Genomic DNA, 23,706 nt, shown 5'->3' on the forward strand with positions numbered 1-23,706 from the left:
TCAAAATCAAAACACTACGAAGTTTTACTCGCGATTACTCACAATTACGAGACTCGCGTTAAACGAAAACTAACTTCCTTAGAAAAAACCTTTTGAGAAGCGGACCGATCGCCACACCAACTTGTAGATTGGTATTAAGTGGGAAAAGGGGGTTTTTAGAGATAGGACGAAATTCACGTGCCTATTATTAAGGGTGGTCGTAGTCAACTAACTGCTTCGCGCAACGCATGTCTGAAAAACAGGCGCCGTCGGGGCGGTCAGTCACGTCTATAAAATGTGATCAAGGGGGACGTTGCCACGTCTAACGCAATATCAGCGTTTCAGGGTTCGCGAGGGCATTGGGTTGTTTTATCAACAAAGATGGCATTGAGGTTAGAAGAAAATACTAAAATAAATGTGTCACTCCCGATACAGAATGTTAGCAGATACTGAATTATCCCAAAATACTCACTCTTGATGAGGGTTCTTCGTGTGGGAAGATGAAAACGGTCAAAAGATAACGCTTTATTTTTTTTAAGCTAGTGGTGCCATTACTTAAGCGTGATGAATATATATATATATATATATATATATATATATATATATATATATATATATATATATATATATATATATATATATATCTAGCTTCGGTTTTAAACAAACCATAACATCAAATACAAGATTAGGTTCATATTTAGTAATTTCCTATGTATACTTTTCATTTTGTAAATTTCTGTACAGATAATTTTTGGAACTGCAACAACTGGACTGGAGATATCATATCATTTGGGCCAAGAAGTCCAACTTCCATTAACTAGTATTCCGGATAAATATATACACAAACGATTTTTTAAATTAGGATAATTTGAATGTGTTTCTACCAACTAATATTCCGAGAGTCTATAAAAATGTACAAGCAAGCTATTAATCTTGAACATAAAATTGTATTCGATAAAACTAAAATTCTTGCATATAATCATTTCTTCTACCAACGAAAAATCCGAGCCTATTTTACAAATCATTTAAAAAGCAAGTTTTCGAGAATCCCTTGTAGAAATTTATGCGATCTATTGAGATGATACATTTAATTAATTTTGATGAAGTATTAGTATTACTATGAAAAACAAATTAAAAGTATGTGTTACATATAATCGAACAGTATTATAACAAACGAATTATAAACCATATTTACTAACAGAAATGCTGCTAACTAAAACAAATGAACAATTATTTAAGATGTTCTATATGGCCTCCATTTTGGGCAATACGTGTCGCGTATGCAGTCTCTTAATAGAAATCTATAAGCAACCTAACAATCTAAACCTCGATTCAGGTGATTCGAGACGGCGTTTATGACCCTCATTTAACTCCCGTCCCCTCAAACAATATATGAGCAGGTAAAGTCTGTTCATAGATATAAGAAAGTGACTAACTGATACGAATTAAGGGAAAACCCAGGCAAGCTGCAAGAATGAAATATGGACGAGCAGGTCCGTACTTTGCTTAGAATTTAATTATTTGGGGTTTTGTTAGGAAAGATACTAAACAATATTTATTTATTTATCTATGTATTTATGTTTAAATCTAAAATAAAATTACGAATTATTTTTATTACCAACTTAAATTACTTAAAATTATTCACGTATTATATCACTATCACTATCGCTATCTGCGCCTGTTATAATTATTATTTGTTCTATATTATTTGCAATATGGATATGCGATTTTTCTGCTTTTTCTTCAACTTTGTGGAGGGATGTTAAAAACTTCGGTTTCTATAAGTTTGAGGAAATTGAAGTTAACACGGGGAAAAACATTGTTACGACGAATGGCAGATTTCAGTTGGTGGCAAACATTTTCAATAGGATTAAATATACAGTGGTAAGGTGGAAGCTTTAAAACCATATGCCGTAGATTTTTTGCATAATTATAGGTTCAAGCTTTGTAGAACCTCAATTAATTGCTTTTTGGTATAATCTTCGTGAAAATAAATGTCGTTATTATACATGTAGCTTTGGATTGTTGCTTTTGTGTCACATGAGGAAGGAGTTTTACTCAACTGTCTAGTGTGATAACTTGCATTGTCCATTACAATGACGCTATTAGGAGGAATGTTTGGAACTAGTTTGTTTTTAAACCAACTTTCAAATAAATCAGCGGTGGTGTCTTCATGGTAATCCAGAGAAGAATCTTTAATATTTTTCGCAGACAGAGAAAGTCCATTTAGAATCCAACAATCTTTAGAGCCAGCATGGAAAATAGTTATTCCTTTACCTCTTTTTGATGACGCCTCTGTTTTACACTTATCAGTTGAGTCAACCCAACGCTTTTCCGAGGTATCATAAGTGTCGAACCAGGTCTCATTCAAGTAAATAATTGGTCTTTGTTGTTTTCTGTAAATCCTATTTTTTTCTAGATATTCCAGTCGCCATTTCCGAATTCTAAAAGATTCCATTAAAACCCTTTTGTCAATTTTTTAAACCTAAAACGCATGTGTTGAATACACTTCCATAAGGTAGTTCTGTCACATTTAACACCGGTTTCATCTTTTCCAAGCCTCCTAATTAAGATATCTAATGTAGCACACTTTGTTCCTTGTATAACTGGTAAATTTTACGCCGTATTATATCTTGATCAACTGCATCTACACTCGAGAAAATGTCAGCATCGCTTCTTTTTTTTCTCGCTGAAATGGGATTATTCACAATTTTCCATACAGTTGATGTTGAAATTTTCGTCAATGTGGCCGTTTCTTCTAAAGATGCTTCCTTGCTGGCACCACGTTCAATGAGAGTCAAATAAACATTGTTTATAACTTCCTTAGTCTCAATAGAATGTTAGACTCGCACACATTTTGCATAATTCGCACACGATTCAACACACGCTGTATTACACACGAAATAAAAATGATTACTAATAAACTTAAACTAAGTAGTATACCAAACCAAAGAATATTAAACACAGGTAGGTATAAAATTATTTTCTATTACGGACCACAATTTTACCTGAATTTAAATTCCGAAACTTTAGGTAATAATCTTGTTGCATTGTATGTTAATGACCACCCTTGGATAATCGCATTCAAAAGCAATTGGTCACTTTCTTATATCTATGAACAGACCATACAGTGTAAAATGCGAGCCAGTTTCAGTCAAGCTCAGGATGATTGGCGAAACGTTAGGAAGTTCGACTCAACAAAAACCGACTCAGGAGGAATCTAAAAGTTTTATAAAAAGTAATTTGAATGTGAATGCGAAACTCCTTGAATTTATTAATGTTCTAAAACAAAATTATAAAAAATATTTTCCTGAAATCGTGCGTTCGATCAGGGTCACAAATCTTCAGTTTTTGAGCGAAATGAACAGACAAAACAATTAATTAGTAATTGGAAAAGCAGAAATTCAGAAAAACAATAATATGATAAATACTACGAATAAGTCCCCAAAGGTCATGTGGCAATCTGGTAAAACGAAGAAGAATGACTCGATGAATTTAACGTCTATTTTTCTGACATTGCAAAGAAAGTAATTGACCAAATTCATTTCTTCCTCACATATGGAATTGAAAGGAAGAATGTAAATGCTCTCTTAGAAATTGTAGACCTTGGATCCAATATTCTTGATTCATTTATTAAATTAGAATTTATGCTTTGTTGTCTGATTTAGGTAGGACGTTTGATTGTATGTCACGTTATATCCTATGGCAGAAACTTCACTTTTGCAGCTTTTGGAAATGATAATAAGTTTACTTATCAATCAATATCGGCCACAATATCACGACTACAATATAATGCCGATCATACTAATTCCCGTAAATACATATCCAAAAAAAAATGCCAAGACAAAATAAAACAAAAGATTATTTAGTAGGAGTGGAAGTAAAATAATTAAGATTATTTCATAAACAGACTAAAATAACATCAAAGAAATACTTCTTGTCTGTGAGAATTAAACTTATAGGTCTTATATAATTATGGAAAGTAAAATGTGTTAATAAAAGATAACGAATATCTTCCTAAATTATAACAAACAAATTGAATGAAGACTAAAATGAAAATGAAACAGAAGATGTAGTTTAATCAGCTAGCGAAGGAGTGATAAAATTATGTTGTAATAACATTTATTAGCCATTGGTTTGTCATGATCAGGTACAGTTTAGTTCTGGATACGTTTCCTTGGTCAAGTGTTTTTATCATTGTTGGGGATAGTTTGACACATTCGAGAATTTATTTTTTTTCGTCGTACTTTTTAAGCTAGCCATATTTTTTCATTAGCAGTGAATGAATTCTCGATCTCTCTTGACTTAGCAGCCATTTGTTTAGTCGAGATTTAAACAGAGTTAAAGAATTTATATTTTTGATTTCAATCAGGAGCTCACTGTGGATATTTGGGCTTAAGTACAAAAACAATGTTTGTCCTAGTGAGGTGTTGGTTTGAGGAAGGTAAGCTGTTACTACTTTGTGCCTGGTGTTATGATTATGCTTTGTGGTTTGTAACGTGTCTTTTTCTTATATTGTCGCATTGGCATACTTTGCACAAAAAGTAGACGAATATCTAAAATTTCACTCTCGGAATAACTTATTATTCTGATATACTTTATTCTTGCCATAAATTATATTTAATATCCACTTTTGAATGATTTCTAGCGTTCTAAGATGAGCATCCAGCACTCCCCCCCAAACTAATATTCCATAAGTTAAATGTGGTTGGACAAGTGCGAAATATAAGGTTCTCAAAATATGTTTTCAATTGTTTAAATTTTTCGATTAAAGATCTTAAGTCGTTATTTGTATATTTTACGTGTTCATCCCACTTTAAATGCGGATCAAGTATAATCCCTAAATATTTGATTGTGGTTTTATATTTTATGGGCACAGAATGATTCGCATTTATTTTGATATTCAGTTCTTGGAAGTCTGAGAGTAATTCGTAAACCATTTAAATATATGCTGTAGGTCATGTTCGGCTTTGTTTTTATGTGCTTGCCGGGATTTATCTCTGTAAATTATGGCAGAGTCGTCCGCAAAGCATATTGGTTCTCCATGAGATTTTATGTTAAATAAATTAATTATATAAAGTATAAACAATGCCGGACCCAAAACTGTCCCTTGGGGAACGCAAAACTCTACATTTGGTTCTTCACTAACCACATTTCCTACTTCAGCTTTCTGTGTTCTTTCAGAAAGGTAACTTTTAAAAAAAATTAGGGCAACACCCCTGACACCGACCCCCTCCAAGATTTCGTAATTAAATTTTATCCGAAATTTTAGATATAACTTTTAAATTGTCCACGCTGTCCATTGCTAATTTAAATTTTCGTTACTCTCTCGCATTAGAACCAAACTATAGAGAAATTATAAAATTTCTATTATCTGCATGCACTAAAATTTTAGATGGTTCTTCCGTGCGTCGAAACCATGCGTTGGGCAGTATATACCGACCGTATTTTGTTCGAAAAGCAACTTAAAAAAAAAATGTTTGGCTGTTAGCAGTGAAAGAGATTCTAACAAAACGACCAGGGATTCTCATAATTTCTACGGTGCCTATCTGCTGTCCTCCCGTTTGTAATTTCCTGTGTTCGTACGTACGAGCGAATTGTTCAATTGGAATTTAACAAGGCAGAGTAATTTCGGCTCCGATGGAGCAAATAAGTGCAGTGCGTTGTCTGGTGAAACAGTCCTCTATCTTGACACTGCACTTTGCGATAATTAGTCCTTTCAACTGACGGATTTTAGTTCTGCCGCCGCCGTCGCAATTTTGGTTAGTTGACAAATGACACACGGTTATTGGAAACTGTGCCGGAGTGAATTGCACGTTGACCGACTGGGAATTGAATCTAAAGTGCGATCTGGGTTATCGGGCGGTTCCTATATATTCCATACGTAGCGGAAAGTAAATTGTAATTATAGTAGAACCTCGATTATCCGGGCTAGTCGGGCCGAGCCTTCGGCGGATAATCGAAAACACGTATAATCCAAATACCTTTTTTTATTATTTCTTTTTTAATTTATTTAGATAAATACATGTGTCAAACAAAGAGAACAAACGTAATACAAGATACAACATACATGTAACAAAAAATAAAATATAGTGTGCACAAAATGTATGCAATAGATTATGTTTGCAAAAATCACTTTAAAAAATCACTTAAAAAAATCACTGATTTTTGATGGCTTCGTAACTTCTACAATTTATAATTTTTCTAAGCTGAAGTAGATGAATGTCATCAATTCTAGGCTGTTCTTTTCTGTTCTTCTTGATGACTTGTCTTGATTTCGCAATAATTATTCTCATCATGATCACTACTTTTTTCAGAACTTTCTTCAGAAGTCTTGTTAATTATGTTATCGTCATTTATGATCTGATACCCTGCTTCCTATCCAGTCCTATATTTCTTTATTGTCTGTTTCTTCCAAACCATTTATTTGCAAGGCTACAGATGATATGCTTTTGATCGCCTTCACCTTCATTTAACTAATTATTTATCTCCAATAACGTCTTCATCCTGTGTATCTTCTAATGGGTGTTTTTTTTCGATGTATAGAACTTTAAGCTGCAATAAAACAAAGTTGGCATTACTGTTTAAGATGGCGACCGATTTAACAGCTGTCAAGTGATTTATTCTCAGTTTGGTTTGGCAATTCATCATGAATGGACTCACGCCTGAACAACGCTTGCAAATAGTGCAATTTTATTTCGAAAATAATAATTCTGTGCGGAATACGTATCGTGCACTACGTCCATTTTATCTCGACAAAATCATCCATCAGAGCAGTTAATTCGATTAACCATGAAATGTTTTCGCACCACGTTTACTCTTATTGATAACTCGCATCCCCAGAGACGCCGTACGGTGCGTACAGAAGAAGCTATTGCTGATGTAGAGCGTAGCATTGAGGAAGACCCGAATAAGTCCATCCGCCATCGAGCACAGGAATTGGATCTGTGTCCATCCACTTTATGGAAGATTTTGCGGAAGGATCTTGGTTTACGTGCTTACAAAATCCAACTTGTTCAAGAATTGAAGCCAAACGATCATCACTTCTGTTCTGGTTGAATGGCTACATCAACAAACAAAACTGCTGCATTTGGAGCGAAGCTCCTCAAGTGTATGTCGAAACACCGTTGTATCCAGAAAAACTGACTGTTTGGTGCGCTTTATGGGCTGGTGGAATCATTGGTCCGTACTTCTCCAAAAACGATGATGGCCAGAACGTTACAGTCAATGCTGATCGGTATAGAACTATTATTACTAACTTTTTCATTCCTGAATTGAATAACCATGATGTTCAGGAGATGTGGTTTCAACAAGACGGCGCAACATGCCACACAGCTCGTGCCACAATCGATTTATTGAAAGACACGTTTGGTGACCGCCTAATTTCACGTTTTGGACCTGTGAATTGGCCTCCAAGATCTTGTGATTTAACACCGCTAGACTACTTTCTGTGGAGCTATGTAAAGCCATTGGTCTATGCGGATAAGCCACAAACGCTTGACCATTTGGAGGACAACATTCGCTGTGTTATTGCCGATATACAGCCACAAATGTTGGAAAAAGTCATCGAAAATTCAACGTCCAGATTGGACTACATTCGCGCCAGCCGTGGCGGTCATTGCCAGAAATCATATTTAAAATGTAATGCCACAAGATTATCTTTCGGATAAATAAAATTCATGTCAATCGAATAATCCATCGTTGTTTTATTGCAACTTAAACTTCTATACATCGAAAAAAAAACACCCCTTATTAAAGCCATTATTTTATAAATTCAAATTTACTTTGCGTTTCCAAAATTCCACAATGTCACGTATTTCCAAAAGTTGAAGCATAAGATCTTTTCTATAAAGCCTTTTCATTGTCTTTGCAATCCCTTGGTCCATTGGCTGGGCAATATATGTTACATTCGACGGAAAATATGCTACGAATATGTTTCTTCTTCTGACTTAAGTTGCTCTACATTAGGATGCGATGGTGCATTGTCCAGTAACAGTACAGCCTTTGGCGGAACATTATTTTCTTTTTGATAAGCTCGAACTTGGGGTATAATTTTTTTTAAAAAACCACTGTTTAAAAGTTACTCTATCCATCCACGCTGCCTTTTGATTGTAATAATTAACGGGCAGTGTTTTTTTATTTTTAAAAACCCTCGAATTTGTGGATTTCCCAATAACAGCTAACCTAAGCTTATGTGTTCCTAAGGCATTGGTACAGCACAAAACTGTTAAACGGCCTTTGCTTGCTTTGAAACCTTAAAAAACATTAAATAAAACACTTGTATGTATGTAAAGCTAACCTGGTGCACTAATTTCTGAGCCTGCACCAAGTGTTCTTTTTGGGATTGCTTTGCAATAAAGTCCAGTGTCGTCCCCATTATACACTTGCTCAGGTTTTAGGTCGTGCTCCGTCAAAAGCAACGTCATCAGCACTTAATTTCTCCCCTTGAGAAGCCAACCAGAAGATGCCGAGAAGTTGTCTTTAATTTTTAATTGCTTGTGTAGCACACATAGGTCCTGATAGCGGAACCCCTTCCGATCCCTTCTGCATAGCACCCTTTTAGTGATTTTCGATCAGAAATAGCTTTAGCACTATCTGCTTTAGCTACAAAGCTCCGTAATTTGGCTTTTCTCTTTACAATGTTACGAACTGTTTGTTTTCCAATGTTATACTTTTTAGGCAACACAGAAACACTTATGTTATTTTGAAACTGTCTTAAAATTTCCATTTTTTGCTCAATATTTAAAACACTGCGTTTCCGCATAGCACCGGTACGTAGGCTAAAACATGGATTCCTCTACACAAATTTAGGGATTCCCCGAAAAGAACGACACAGATAGACCACTGATAGGCCATTTCTACGATATATAATATGAGGGCGAAAGATGTATTCAACGATATATATAAAGTGAGAGTCTAAAATCACCGTTTCTGAATTATTGGTCATCATATTCAGTACGAAGCCTATTTTACAAATAATTTACAAACCTCGTTTTCAGGAAATCCTTGTGGAAAATTATGCAACCTATAAAGACAACACGTTTAATTAAGAATTTTGATGAAGTATAAGTATTACTATGAAAAACAAATTTATTAACATAAATGATACTAACCAAAAAACAAATTAACAATTATTTAAGATTATTATTTAGATACGGTAGATTTTGTAAAATGTTTATTTCGCTGGAGTCTGCCTCAATGGAAATTTATTCATGTAGTTTCTAAGGGCTGTAGCTTTACTTTTATTATTTAATAAATAACATTCTATTATATCTATTCTCTCTTCCATGGCAAACGTGCTCGAAAAAAAAGAAGCAATAAAAATAATAATTAATACTAGATGAAAAAAACGTTATAATTATTGCAGAATTCGTTTCTATTAGAGAATTGACGCTGCATGTTTTAAATGTTCTTCAGTTCTACAAGGGCCTATTCTGGAGGCAATTTTAATTTTAAAATGTAATAATAATAATTACATTGTAACATGTAATAATAGTAATAATAATATGTGTATGTGGATTTGCATTTGAAAAAATTATTAAAAAATGATGCGGGAAGTATGGCAACATTGTAAATTTTGCAAAATAAATAAACGTATCTTTTTTATAGGCAAAGAGAATTTGAAACAACATTGAAATGCCCTGGATAAAGCAGTCAGAACGAAAAGTTAAACATAATGTGCACGATGATTATTGTGGTGTTCGTATTGCGATTCGTATTACGGAATATTAGACAGATAGATACAATATGATCGACAAATTCGAATAACATCCTAAGTCTTTGTTGCAGGTGGTCATTTTTAACCCTTTTTTTTTTTAATTTTTTTGAATGAAAATATTAAGTTATTTTATTGGTAATGGTTATTGGAATGTTGAAAACTATTTTTAAGAATAAATGAGCATGCAATAAACTAGTTTTTATTTTTTATCTTGAAAAATTAGTAGTTTGACTTGCTCTGTTTCAAGGAAGTATTGATATTAATTAAGTCAGTGCCGTAAACTTTTATCACTAAATTTAATGGTCTCCTCACTCTTAATAATTATATCATTGCATAATATATCACCATAAATGGGTTATTTTTAATCACACCCTTAGAGAGTCTTTGATGTTATTATAGGAATTAATGCGATAGAATCGGAAAAATAAAATAACGCAAACCGCCATGGATTAAATTCTATGAGTTGGTCTTTTTTATCGAATTTCGTTGTTTCTAATTAATATTAATTCGCCAAACTAACGAATAAGAAGCCACATTAAACTGGTAATCCTCCACGTAGTGTTTCGACGTAATTTCTACCTAATCCCCACTATATACTAAACCTCTTTGGATGTACCTACGTTCGTACAGGGATAATAAATTTAAAAGCTTATTTCTCAACTATCAGAAATGCATTTCTGATATCCAGCATAAAATATTTTGTTTTATAAAAATAATAATATAGTAAGTAGTATAAGTAATTAATTAAAATTTTTATTAAACTTAATTTTTTTGAAAACGTTACCAAAAGTTAAAATTAAAAAATTTAGCAATTCATACGTACGTGTATGAATAATACTATGAATAATAGAATTTTGCGGATTTTAAATAACAGTATATTCAAAAAATTCAAAAAAAAAAAAATAAAGATTTAATACACACATTTGGTTCTTTGTTTGCCATAAACATTTTTTTTTGATTTCTTCTACTTTATCAACTTTCTTATTTCAACTGGAACATGTTATCAATAACGCGTGTTTCGAGAACTCTAGTAGAAAATGTAATTTTTTAAACGCCTTCTATGTTCCATCTAAAATGGAATTCCTGAGCCCCTCTAGAAACTGTCTGAGAAAGTTCGACTATCTGTTTAATTAAGTTAAGATTTCTTGAAAGGTCCAATTTTTTTTTAATAACGATAGAATAAGGGTATAGGGAGACATGAACCTAGTTGAAAATAATTTAGGGCGAATAAGCACCTCCTCTTTTTTTAATTTATTTTATCTATTTATTTATTTTATCTATTTGCCTACCTTTTTATAAAAAAATAATAAGAAATAATGCTATCAATTGTATTAGTAAGAATTATTCAAGACAGGTGGTTCTATTTTTATGACCGTTTCTCTAATAAATAATTTCAATTTTTTTTTAAATTATTTTGGAAATAGTAGGTGTTCTCACTTTTAGAATGCCAGAAGAGTTTTACAGAAATAAGAGATTTTTAAATTGAACTTTCATCATAATGCTGCAAAATGTGCTTCTGTAGTCATCTCGACAAGCTAACTGTTATGTCTGCAGAATGTACTTATGCTTTTTAAAATTTCTAAAAACACTAATCGATTTTTTTACTTTAAAGATTGAATTGATCTAAATGAAGAAGTATTTTCTGAAATTATTAATTAAGATAACTAATTGCCTAAGCAATCACTCTAATATAAGAAGACTAAGACTTATTACAAACAAATATATGTTAGACATGTAAAATTAGCATGGTTTCTAAATCATTTGTGACTAGCGATAATAAATAAACATGTGTTGTATTCATGGATGCCATGATAAATCAGTTTTAAAAATATACCGAACGATCTCTATTGACAGTTCGTAACCAGCCTTCAATAAAGAACAAAGAAGATTTATCTGTTCAGATGGGTAGTGTAGGTTCTCATATTGTGGTTCCAGGAAGTTAAATGATGCTGGGATCCACAATATCTTCCCAAAATATACGAGTCCTAACGAATTGCATCGAATTTGATGCTGCATAATAAATAAATTCTCCCCTTTACTTAAACCATGATAGAGCTCCTGTATCTAGTGTTAAACGTAATATATAGTATATATAATATAAATATTCCAATGCATATAATTTCTAGCAAAACTAAATCACACTGTGCTCGTCGGTTCACTTTGACCTCACTAGTGGCAAAATGAATACCAATAAACTTGTTACATAATGTACTATCAAGACATGAACATGGCTTGCATTTCATAAGTAACACTTAACTCAATCTTGATTGATCGCATTGTATATTTGAAGCCAAAGAAATATAAATACAAACAATTTTTTAAAAACCTGAAAAATATGTATAAATTAAAACATTGAACTTAAACAGATGACAAAAAATATGTTGAATATATTTTCTTCCAAGCTGTGCATCCGAAATCGACTTTCCTGCTGACGTTTCGTCAACATTCTGCTGGCTTCTTCACAGCCTGCGAAACTGGCATCACCAAATAATTTCACAGGTTCGAATTTATTCTAAACTACTAAATAACCAAAAGGTCAATATGGAATCTTGAGACATATTAGTCTCTATTGGTAATACCTTGGAGTTCTGACCCCAATTGCGTTCTGCCCGAGAGGTTTAATATAATTAAATTGAGCATCTAGCTCTAGTTGCATAGAACGCTAACTTTTCAAGTAGTTGCTTTACTGGTAAAGTGACTAACTGATACGAATTAAGGAAAGACCCGGGCAAGCTGTAAGAATGAAATATGGCCGAACAGGTCCGTACTTTGCTTAGAATTTAATTATTCGTGGTTTTGTTAGGAAAGATACTAAAAAATATTTATTGATTTATTTATGTATTTATGTTTAAATCTAAAATAAAATTACAAATTATTTTTATTACCTACTTAAATTGCTTAAAATTATTCATATAACATATCAGTATCACTATCGCTAACATTGCCTATTATATGTTCAATGTTTAATGGAATTAAATTTACAGTGGTAAGGTGGAAGCTTTAAAACCGTATGCCGTAGATTTTTTGCATAATTATCACAGACATATTCCTTTTGTAGGTTCAAGCTTTGTCGAACCTCAATTAATTGCTTTTTGGTATAATCTTCGTAAAAATAAATGTCGTTATTATACATGTAGTTTTGGATTGTTGCTTTTGTATCACATGAGGAAGGGGTTTTAGTCAACTGTATACTTTGATAACTTGCATTGTCCATTCCAAGGACGCTATTAGGAGGAATGTTTGGAACTAATTTGTTTTTAAACCAACTTTCAAATAAATCAGCGGTGGTGCCTTCATGGCAATCCAAAGAAGAATCTTTAATATTTTTTGCAAACAGAGAAAGTCCATTTGGAATCCAACGATCTTTAGAGCCAGCATGCAAAATAGTTATTCTTTTACCTCTTTTTGATGGCGCGTTTGTTTTACACTTATCAGTTGAGTCAACCCAGCCCTTTTCCGGGGTATCATAAGTGTCGAACCAGGTTTCATTCAAGTAAATAATTGGTCTTTGTTGTTCTCTGTGAATCCTATTTTTTTCTAGATATTCCAGTGGCCATTTCCGAATTCTAAAAGATTCCATTAAAACTTGCCTTTTGTCAACTTAAACTAAGTAGTATACCAAACCAAAGAATATTAAATACAGGTAGGTATAACATTATTTTCTATTAATTACCACAATTTTATATGAATTTAAATTCCGAAACTTTAGGTAATAATCTTGTTGCGTTGTCTGTTAATAACCACAATTCAAAAGCAATTGGTCACTTTCTTATGTCTTTGAACAGACCATACACTCAATGGGCTTGGTAGATCTCCATCACGCATCTATTACGACGATGTAATAAAAACTCCATTCTTGAAGCCAAAATAGTTCTTATGCGCTTGACGTTTGATCATTCCAGGAGTTTACACAAATTTATGATATTATGGATCACTTTTTCTTCCGATACAATATCAATCAATTGCAATACCAGTCACTCATATAAATGTATCTCAGAAGTTAAATTTAAATATTCAGTTTTTAAAATTTTCGTGTATATTTTTTGTGAATAAATTTAAATAGAAGGGAATAGATTTTGAGAAATTACTTTCCACAATTTAAATCCTAAATTCAACATTTGCAGTTCAAGGGCATTTAGATTTATTCCACCTTCGCCATTTTCCTCTGTTCAAATATATAAGGCAGACCCCAAGGGTAACCTCTTAGCGAAGTCGTGTTTATTTTCGGGTTGAGTTTAGTGATTTTAGGCGTAAACCTGATTATATGAAATATTCTGGTCAGGTGTGTAAACGAAGTCGTAGCCTAAAATCAGTCCAAAGAAGACAGTGTTTGTTTTATAAATATATTCGATATTTTTCTGTAATGTGACACGCGTTTACCACGCATTGTTAGAAAACCTTGATCCATATCTACAGGTGTCATAAACATAGACATATCAAGAGAAGATATTAACACAATGACCGAATACAAACTTTAACTCAAAATGGATATGTATCATTATATATCTAGAGAGGAAGGGACACGAAGAGATGCTTTTATCGCTTTTTTAAAAAAACGATATCCTTTTACATACGAATATGATAAAAATATTGGGACATAAAATATCAAGAAAACGAAGTACAACAATTTTTCACAGGCTACTGTTATACTATTTACAAAATTTCTGGATTCTTTCTACGTCATTTGTTGTTGAATCGAACTTGTTGTCGTTTTGCCAATCATCCTGTTAACTTATTCTGAGGTTAAGTGATCAGTTTCAGTTTTGAAGAAGCCAACAAGATGATTGGCGAAACGTCAGCAAGTTCGATTCGATAACAACCTACGCAGGAGGGATCCAGAAGTTTTATAAATAGAAGTACAACAAATGAGCCATTTCTAAAAACCTATTAACGATTGCTGTAGCTGAAAAACCCAACAAGACTAAAGGTAAACAGTAATTCTAAAAATCATGGTATAGCTTATAAGTCAGTAAAAAACAAAAACGAACTCTTCAAAATTTTCAAGGCAAATCGGATTTAAAGACAACAAAAAGTAATTATTATCAATAGAAAATGTGGGAAATGCACCCTGCAACAACTAAAAATGATGTTCATAAGCATCAATTTTTTTCAAATAACTATTTCTCTAACGTGGTTGTCAGTTTCTTGGATAAATTTGACTTAATTTCAAAACTGCAGTTCGGTTCAGGCACATGCCGCCATTAAATATCCCCCAGCTCAAATTTCCACATCACTTGATGGCAGTAGTCCCCGCATATGCTTCTTTCTAGACCTAAGAGTCCTTGGACTCATTTTATTTATAATGTACGTAAACGATATGCTAAACTTAAAGACTGCTGGTAAAGTTCTGAGCTTCGCTGATGATACTGTGGTGGTTTGTCCTGGCATGGTATCAATATAATAAACTACCATTAAAGTTCCATTAGCAGAATTTACTTACCCTAGAGACTTTTTGAATACTGCTAAGAACAAAAAAATTATATGTCACTTGTACTTCTTCATATGGTGTGGGGCGCAGTCTCAAAAAATCAATTAAGAAACCTCAATGCATTAGAAAAGGTTCATAAAAATATTCTATCGTAAGAGAAAAACTTATGCCATCGGCTTGATTTTTCGGGAAAGTGAAATTCTTAAAATGCACCAATTATACTGGTTTCATATTTTGAAGGATATTCAAAAGGGCGAAATAGACCATTCATCTAACACTAGAAATAGAGAAGCGTATAAGTTCAAAAACGCAAGGACAAAGGACATATAAATACTCTGCTCCACGACTGTCTATGTTACCGACTATACTAAAACAGGAACAAAATGTAAATAGATTTAGATTAGATAGATTTGAGATAGCCACTAGAATATTCGATGAGCTAGTAAACTTTAAATATCATAGATAAACTGGATCATGTATTTCAGAATAAAGGGTTCAGTAGCTGTCGATTCGATCACTGTTTTCGAGCTATTAAATTATCTTGTAATTTAATTAAATTATAAGTAATTAAGTATAATAAGTGTGTTAGTTTTTGTTATAAATACCACTCATAAGAATTTTTTTCAATCCTCTTATTTTTTTCAGCGTTTTTTTTATATTGTGTTTCAATAAAGTATTCAATGTATTTTGGAATGGGGAGTGGTACTATATATACGATCTTAAAAAATTGGCAATTATGCAAGATTATTTCCTAATAATCGTCTTTTAACAAACTTGAAATTACTCTGCTGAAATATTGTTTACGGAATAGAACGTTATTCGGTAAGTCAGTTATTTTTTGAAAGAACAGTTATGGACATTTTTAAAAACCAAAACCGAACTGTGAAATATAAAAAACAGAGAAAGAGCGGATGTTATAACAATTAAGTGTAAAAAACGAATAGGCCAAAAATCTAATACATTTTTATAAAACTAATTCCCTAGATGACGATTTAAAATGTTAATATCATTTAGTACTTTTAAAAAACATCTCCAATATATATATATATATATATATATATATATATATATATATATATATATATATATATATATATATATATATATATATATATATATATATATATATATATATATATATATATATATATATATATATATATATATATATATATATATATATATATATATATATATATATATATATATATATATAAAGAAAGGCATGTCAAAATATAATTCCAAGATATGTATGCAAGATTTGTTTGTTTTTAATGTCAAACTGAAAATAATATTTGCTTTAAAATTTCTGTATTACCTAGGTAAAACTTTGTATTCTATAGAAATTAAATAGAAACTTCTGCAAACATTCATTAGACACTCTTACAATATATGACAGGGTAAACTTATGCGATTAGGGGTATTAGGCAGTTACATCACCTACTGTAATTTTATTTTGAAACATTTAATAACACTTCGTTTAAATTAAGGAATCATAAAAATGTTTAAAAAATAAAGATATTCCGTGCAGTATATAAATACATACATACATAAATACATTTATAATATTAAACTAAAACGTTCAGGACTCAGCTTTTATTAGGCATTAAACAGTGTGGCGAAATAAATTATGACGCGTAGCGGCTTCTATATTTCTATTTGCTGCTGCGAGTTGAATAATTTGATAGAGGGCGCCCCCACGATTAAACGATTAAATTATCGAGCTACAGCCGGTAACGCCGGACACGGTAATACTTGTGGTCCAGAATCTTACCCAATAATTCTTATTTTTCTAGATCTTGTGTAATGTGAGATATTTTTCATATTGAGAGAACCCCTTTCCTTCCAAATCCAATAAAGTTTCCCAACGCTGATTGCGAGTTTTTGTGCCGGCCAACCCATATACTCGCTCAAAAAGCGGATCGACTTTGTTTCGCTGCAACAGCTTTTTCAATTTTACCATCAAATACAAAAAAGTCAGTGACGCGCAGGTTTTTCTTGGAAAATATGGCAATGAAAGCCCATATGCATAAATTTTAATTGAAAATTGTTTCCCTGAAAACTTTTTGACATGTTGACATAAAAAAGAGTCTTAGTCAGTGGCGGCACATGTTTTTTGGAACACCCTATATAAACCTAATTAAAATATAAGTAAGACTCGTCAAGTGGCGTGTTCATCAGTGTTGCTTATAAAAAATGTACATTTGTGTCTGGGCGTTGTCGCGTAGCGTCAATCCGATACAACTTGAATAATGCACGCCAGGTTGGTCAAAATTAACGAAGGTGGCGACAATAGATTATCGAATGTTCGAAGTGTAAACTTAACCAATCATTTTTAACTACCACTCTATGAACAATAAACGCCATCCTCGCCCGACAGCAGATAACTTTACCGTGCTGTCGTTTATTTTTTTCATCTAGATAACGTTATACCATTCAATTTAAAATATTCCTCGAGTTCCACATAAAACCTAGGTCTGAGTGGAAATTCCTGCGTCATAAATAAAGCATTTTTATAAAACGTCAATACTCGCGGATGCGAACTTTATAGAAAATATAATTGCCCCTTTCATCCATCATGGATATCCATTTTATCACTCATAAAAATTTTATAAGCCTTTTCATATTTCCGATATTTTCGCCACTAATTTTAGCTTTAATAACAAAAGGCATTCCAACAATAAAATTGGCACCCGTCTATAAAATTACGAACCATTGATATTTAAAACAGAAATCATCTATTTCTATGCAAGTCACGTATATGACAAAAACTACAGACCAGGACCGCGAGAGTGGGTCTGTTTCTATTCTTCTTCTTCTCCTGTGCCGTCTTCTAAAGAAGTTCGGCTATCAGCATTTTGAACATTGAATGATGAAATCGAATTTTTCTAACCATTTTGTTCCAGGATATTTTGACGATAGTTTGAGCGAGACGCTTCAAATTTTGATCCTTTTTAGCAGTCCACGGGATGCACAGATGTGTGGTTGCCCCGACTGAACTTCGGCGTCCATCTTTATTTTATTTTCGATCGTTTTTTGAACATTTGTATGAAACACGATAAGCTTCTGAAATTTGAAACTCTCGACCTTAAATTTGCCAAACAAATTACGTTTGGTCCCCCGGAGGGTCAGGAAGCATTTTTTAAGAATAAAAAATGGCGTTTGCAAGGGTCTAAGAAAAAAGTCATTCCTGGAAAACCTTTTATGCAATCGATTAAGAAGAAAATTTTGTACAACTTCACTAAAGGCGCAAACAGACTATTATCACGTCACGTGAGCTCACATGTTATCACGCAAGGAAATATCTGCTATTCAATTTATGCGTGTTTATAAATAGGTTGAAAAGTACACTTCAGTCACCTCATGCAGCTCACGGCAAATGATACGTGACAGTACAATTTTGTTTCTGCAAATTTACATATTCGACACGCGTGAGCACGGCTTCAGAGTTTGGCGGCAGTGTTTTTAGTGCAGATAGTGGAATTTAAACTGAAAATGGACGAAATTTTAATTGAAAGAGTCAGACAACATGAAGTTATGTATAATCACTCATCCCGTGACTATAGGGATCAGCGTATGCGTCAAGAAGCCTGGGAAGAAATATCAGGTAAAGTTTAAGGTTGTTATTGAAGTAAATAATTAATTAAACGTTAACGTGATGTATTCTTCCCCTACGAACCATGCCCATTTGCCAAGGTACAGCACCCGTAGGCGAATTAAAATATTCCTTACAAGCCTCTCGAGTTGTAAAGGCGTCATTAGCATAGTTTCTTCTTAGCCCTTGGAGAATCTGGAGAGCCGCTTCTGGTGATCCTAATGTAGCGATATCAGGTTCCCATGACTCTGAACATAACATGTTATGTAGGCAGCATGAGGCCAGTACAACTTTATCAACTAAGTACGGCTGTATTTCCGAGTATCTGCGAAACACTCTCCAGCGAGCAACCAAAATACCGAAAGCGTTTTTTGCTACGCGTCTCGCTCGAAATAAACGATAATTAAAGATTTTATTGGGTTCATTTCATCGAAGCAAATAAGTTTTGAGTGGAAACGCTTCATCGCCAAGAATAACATGTGCCTGTCGTAATCCATTTATTTCGAGAAGAGCATTTTCAGGTACACCTAATGTTCCACTTCTGAGCTTTTTTCCGATACCTGAATTCTTGAAAATTCCACCATCGCTATTCCTAAGATAAGAGCCAACGTCAATTGAGATGAACTTATAGTCGGCATCAACTAGTACCAACAGTACTATTCAATGACTTCCTTTGTAATTATAAAATGTAGAGCCTGCATTAATTGGGCACTGGATATTAATATGCTTTCCGTCTATGGCAGCAATACAATTTGGAAAATTCCATATTTGCACACATTACAATATGCTCCAATTTTTTCCATGTAGCATCGCAAACTTGAATTACTATTTCTCGAACTGTACTAAAACTTAGTCTATAGCAAAAACCTTATTTGTTTGTTTTGTTTTGTTTATTTGTTCACGAATTACAGCAAGTGTGGCAAATATGAAGACCTAATTGGATCTTAGACAAACCCGAGTGATTTAACAAACTACAAGGTACACTTAAATAGCTACATGGATGTTTGGCTAATATGTTTTAGTGTACAAGATTTACAGGAAATATAAGAAAACAATTGTGCTGCAAGTTTTACTAGAACAATCACAAGAAATACCCCTTAACAAACACAAATCCATGTAAAGCCAAACAAATGTGGGATAAACTTCGAAGATGTTTTAATAATGCAAGGAATAGGCCAACGCTTTTAGAATTGTCTTCTATAAACGATGGAAACTTTTTCCTTCAATAAATTATACTCAAATTTCAAAAATATAAAATATTAATTTATAATTTTGGCTTACCTTAAACACACAGCTAATTAGTCCGTGCAAAAAATGAAATTCATCTTTGGTCATCCGAAAATACATATAACGATCTGCATGCTCCTTTAACTCTTGCATTAATCTATGATATTCTCCTAGTTCTTCTCTGCGAACATTTATTTCGTGGACCCATTTATTTCTGTGTCTTTCGTGAACTAACAAAAATGCAGCTACGTTCTTCTTCAAAGTCTGAGGAACTTGACGAGCTACAAGATTCATTTGCCATCTTGACAAACACAAAAAATGTAATAAAAATGATTTGCAGTGTACATACTCTGTTTCTAAGCCGTGACAGCATGTGATATTTTGCCGATGTGACAACACGTGATCTCACGTGACGTGATAATAGTCTGTTTGCGCCTTAAGCGTTAGATTCGGTCTCGTTCATTGACGTCGTGGATCTTTAACAAGCTGAGGGTTTTCAGTTTCAGTTTTCCAATTGCAAGATTTTTTTTTGTCTTTTCGTAGCATCAGGACACTTTTTGATGATCAATTTTTGTTAACCCGGTAACCACCGGGTTAACAAAAATTGCCCTCAAGGCAAAATATTTTGTACCGCCACTTTGCTGTCCAAGGAGGAAGATTGCCATTTTTAAATCAGTACAAATTGCTTACTGATGTTCTTCGTTTTTTTTTTCCAAAACTAGTGCCAATGACATGCTATGACAGTTGTCGACAGTTGAGTCATTAAGTAAGTATTATATCATGTATGTCGAAAATTGGAGCTGGTAGAACAAATCTGGTGGCAGCACATTAATAATATCTAGCATCAGTAATTGGATTTCCAACATCATTTTTGTCTTAATTTCGTCACCTTGTGCACAGTGCTGTTGAGAATTGTATAGCAGTACCAGAGTCGTTTCAGCCCGAACGATACCTATAAATGAACGCATTAAATTAGTATCAGTATTTAAGTGTAAGTGCTTTGGATTAGTTTAATGTGATGTAATTACTGGCTGAAATGAGCAAGTTCGTCAAAATGGCTAATAATACCCCCAAATATGATATTTTTAAATATTTCAGTTTTATCGAATAAAATATGATTTCCGGTTTCGTTGTGTTCGGCAACTGCTGATGAGTTGATTTGTTACTAGTAGTAGTAGTAGTCGCAGTAGCAGTACTAGTGGTAGTAGTCCTAAGGCTCTTGTATGTTTGGGCCTATTTCATATTTTTCGGTAGGTCTGTTCAATGTACCCTTTGCCGCATTAGCAGTGACAGACTTTTTCACAGATTCTGATAGAGAAGAAGCCTTAATACCAGATTTAAGGTTGCATTTCATAGACGAGGTAGTAATGTGATTTTGCTTTAATTTCGATATCCTATGATTAACATGGAATTCAAGAAATTCGAATAAGGCCAAGTGCTCCATGCGAGTGCGAAAATTGTGATTTTGATTATTAATATCATTTGCTATTTGGTGAACTATAAAAAGTTGACGTTAATGACAGATGTGAGCGGCACTTCAAAACTGAGTGGTGTTCGTGAAAAAAACATTTTTAACATCAAGAAAAAAGCGGAACAAAACTATGGAGAATTTAAAAATCCTACTCCAAAAAAGCGGACAGGTGTTAAGAGTTTACATCACATAGCTATTAGATAATATACTGGCCCTGCTACGTTAAAAAGTGATGCGTCGCAGGTGGATCTTTTGCGCATGCGTCAACAACCAACTAACTGTGTTGCCACATTCCCTGAAAAATTTTTCTGAAAAAATTGTCAAATTTTCATAAGAACGCAAAATCAATCTCTGAAATCCGAATATAATTGGCAATGCCGAGCTACGTAATTACTATTGTCAGAGAATATTAATAGTCTGTGACATTGTTGTTTACATTTTTGTTAGTTATGATTCTCTCGGTACCTTTTCGTGTTTTTGTGAAAAACTTGTTGTGTTTGTGGTCAAAACTGCAAGGAAAAGAATGTACCCATATACGGGTAAGTATTGCCTTATATACAAGTTAATTTAAAAGATTTAAAAGTGCTTTCTATAGGACAAACTTGTATAATTTGTGCTTTCACTTTACAGCAGGTGTGGCAAATATGAGGACCTAATAGGATCTTACACAATCCCGAGTGATTTAACAAACTGCAAGGTACAGTTAAATAGCTACATAGATGTTTGGCGAATATGTTTTAGTGCACAATAATTACAGGAAATATAAGAAAACAATTACGCTGCAAGTTTTACTAGAGCATTCACAAAAAATACCCCTTGACAATTACAAGTCCTTGTAAAACTCATGTGGTAAAATTGCCTTCCGTTTGGTCAAAAATTACAGAAATTATTGGTGCAGAAAGTGAAGAATTACCAAAATCACTTCAGCTGCAACAGGAAGAATTTAAACGATAAATATGCAGGATATTTTTGGGAAATCTGAACGCATTACATTAATTTTACTTCATTTGTAGGTCACCTACTTTCTTAGGGAGGTAAGAAAATACTACAGTATGTACCCACACAAGTTGACACTGATTAAATAGAAACAGTTCTATCACTAAATACTGATTTTGTAAATCTGCTTGTTGGATTCGGAGCTACTTAAGTAGGAAAAATATTATATGCACAACTTGGGAAGAAGAGATCTTGATTAGTCTCTGACTATTTTCCTAACCCTTGCTTGGCTCCAGAGTAAGCTATGTCCTTGAGTTGTACCGACCTCCACTGTGTGAATAACTACGTAGTACAAGTTTTTGGACAAGTTATGGGACTGATCCACATTCTCTATCACATTTTTTTTTGTAGACTTGCATATATGTCTGTTTCCTAGTTTTGACATAATAATCGATTTTCAAGGTAGTGTTATTCAATTTACATATTATTTTTTAGTTTACCAAAAGATGATATTGTAAGAAAACAATGGATTCCTTGTGAAAAATAGAGCTTCAGGCTGATAGCTTTAGAAGATCACCTATATGTGGGAGGCACATCACTCCTTTAAGCTATATATATATATATATATATATATATATATATATATATATATATATATATATATATATATATATATATATATATATGTGTATATATATATATATATATATATATATATATATATATATATATATATATATATATATATATATATATATATATATATATATATATATATATATATATATATATATATATATATATATATATATATATATATATATATATATATATATATATATATATATATATATATATATATATATATATATATATATATATATATGGGCTGTTGAGTACCATTTTTTTACCATTACTGTTTAAAATATTGATATTTTTCCTGCATAATTTGTGAATGTGAAAATTTTCCATATTGAACATAAGAGAAATTTTTGTTGATAGTGGGGCGTTTTTGGGCTTTAGTTCCAACAAGTCATAATAATAATCTCTTTCCTAGGTAAAACTAGACCAGACATCAGCAGATCTTTAATCTTCAGTGGCGGTCAAAACAACATTACAAATTATAGAGAAGCCTGGCACACAATAACTTAAGGCACTGTGGTCAACAAGTAAAGTGTTTCTGATTTAAATTTTCTTTCGAATTTGCAGTTAATAAAATTTTTGCGTTAGTTATTCTACTAATAATTAAAAATAGTTTAATGTATTATAAATTGAGCAATTTTTTTATTGCATTCATCTTCTTTTTTTGCAATTTTTAAAGGTGTAATCAAGTAATATCAAAGTTCCTTGGA

The 23,706-nt window shown here is 32.7% G+C and overlaps 1 protein-coding gene across 2 annotated transcripts in view; it reads left to right on the forward strand.

The window, feature by feature from the left end:
- LOC132700285 (fasciclin-1) overlaps nt 1–23,706 on the forward strand; it is a 613,802-nt gene that overhangs the window by 64,455 nt on the left and 525,641 nt on the right. Inside the window, exon 1 of one of the 2 annotated variants that reach the window (XM_060667464.1) lies at nt 18,640–18,732. The exons of the other annotated variant lie outside the window; for it this stretch is intronic. Coding sequence (XP_060523447.1) covers nt 18,655–18,732 — 78 coding nt within the window. The 5' untranslated portion in view covers nt 18,640–18,654. Of the gene's footprint in view, nt 1–18,639; nt 18,733–23,706 lie in introns of those variants that run through there. 2 annotated transcript variants of the gene reach the window in all.

The sequence above is a fragment of the Cylas formicarius genome, unplaced genomic scaffold, assembly GCF_029955315.1.
Source record: "Cylas formicarius isolate icCylForm1 unplaced genomic scaffold, icCylForm1.1 PGA_scaffold_4__25_contigs__length_36172078, whole genome shotgun sequence".
Taxonomy (NCBI): Eukaryota; Metazoa; Arthropoda; class Insecta; order Coleoptera; family Brentidae; genus Cylas; species Cylas formicarius.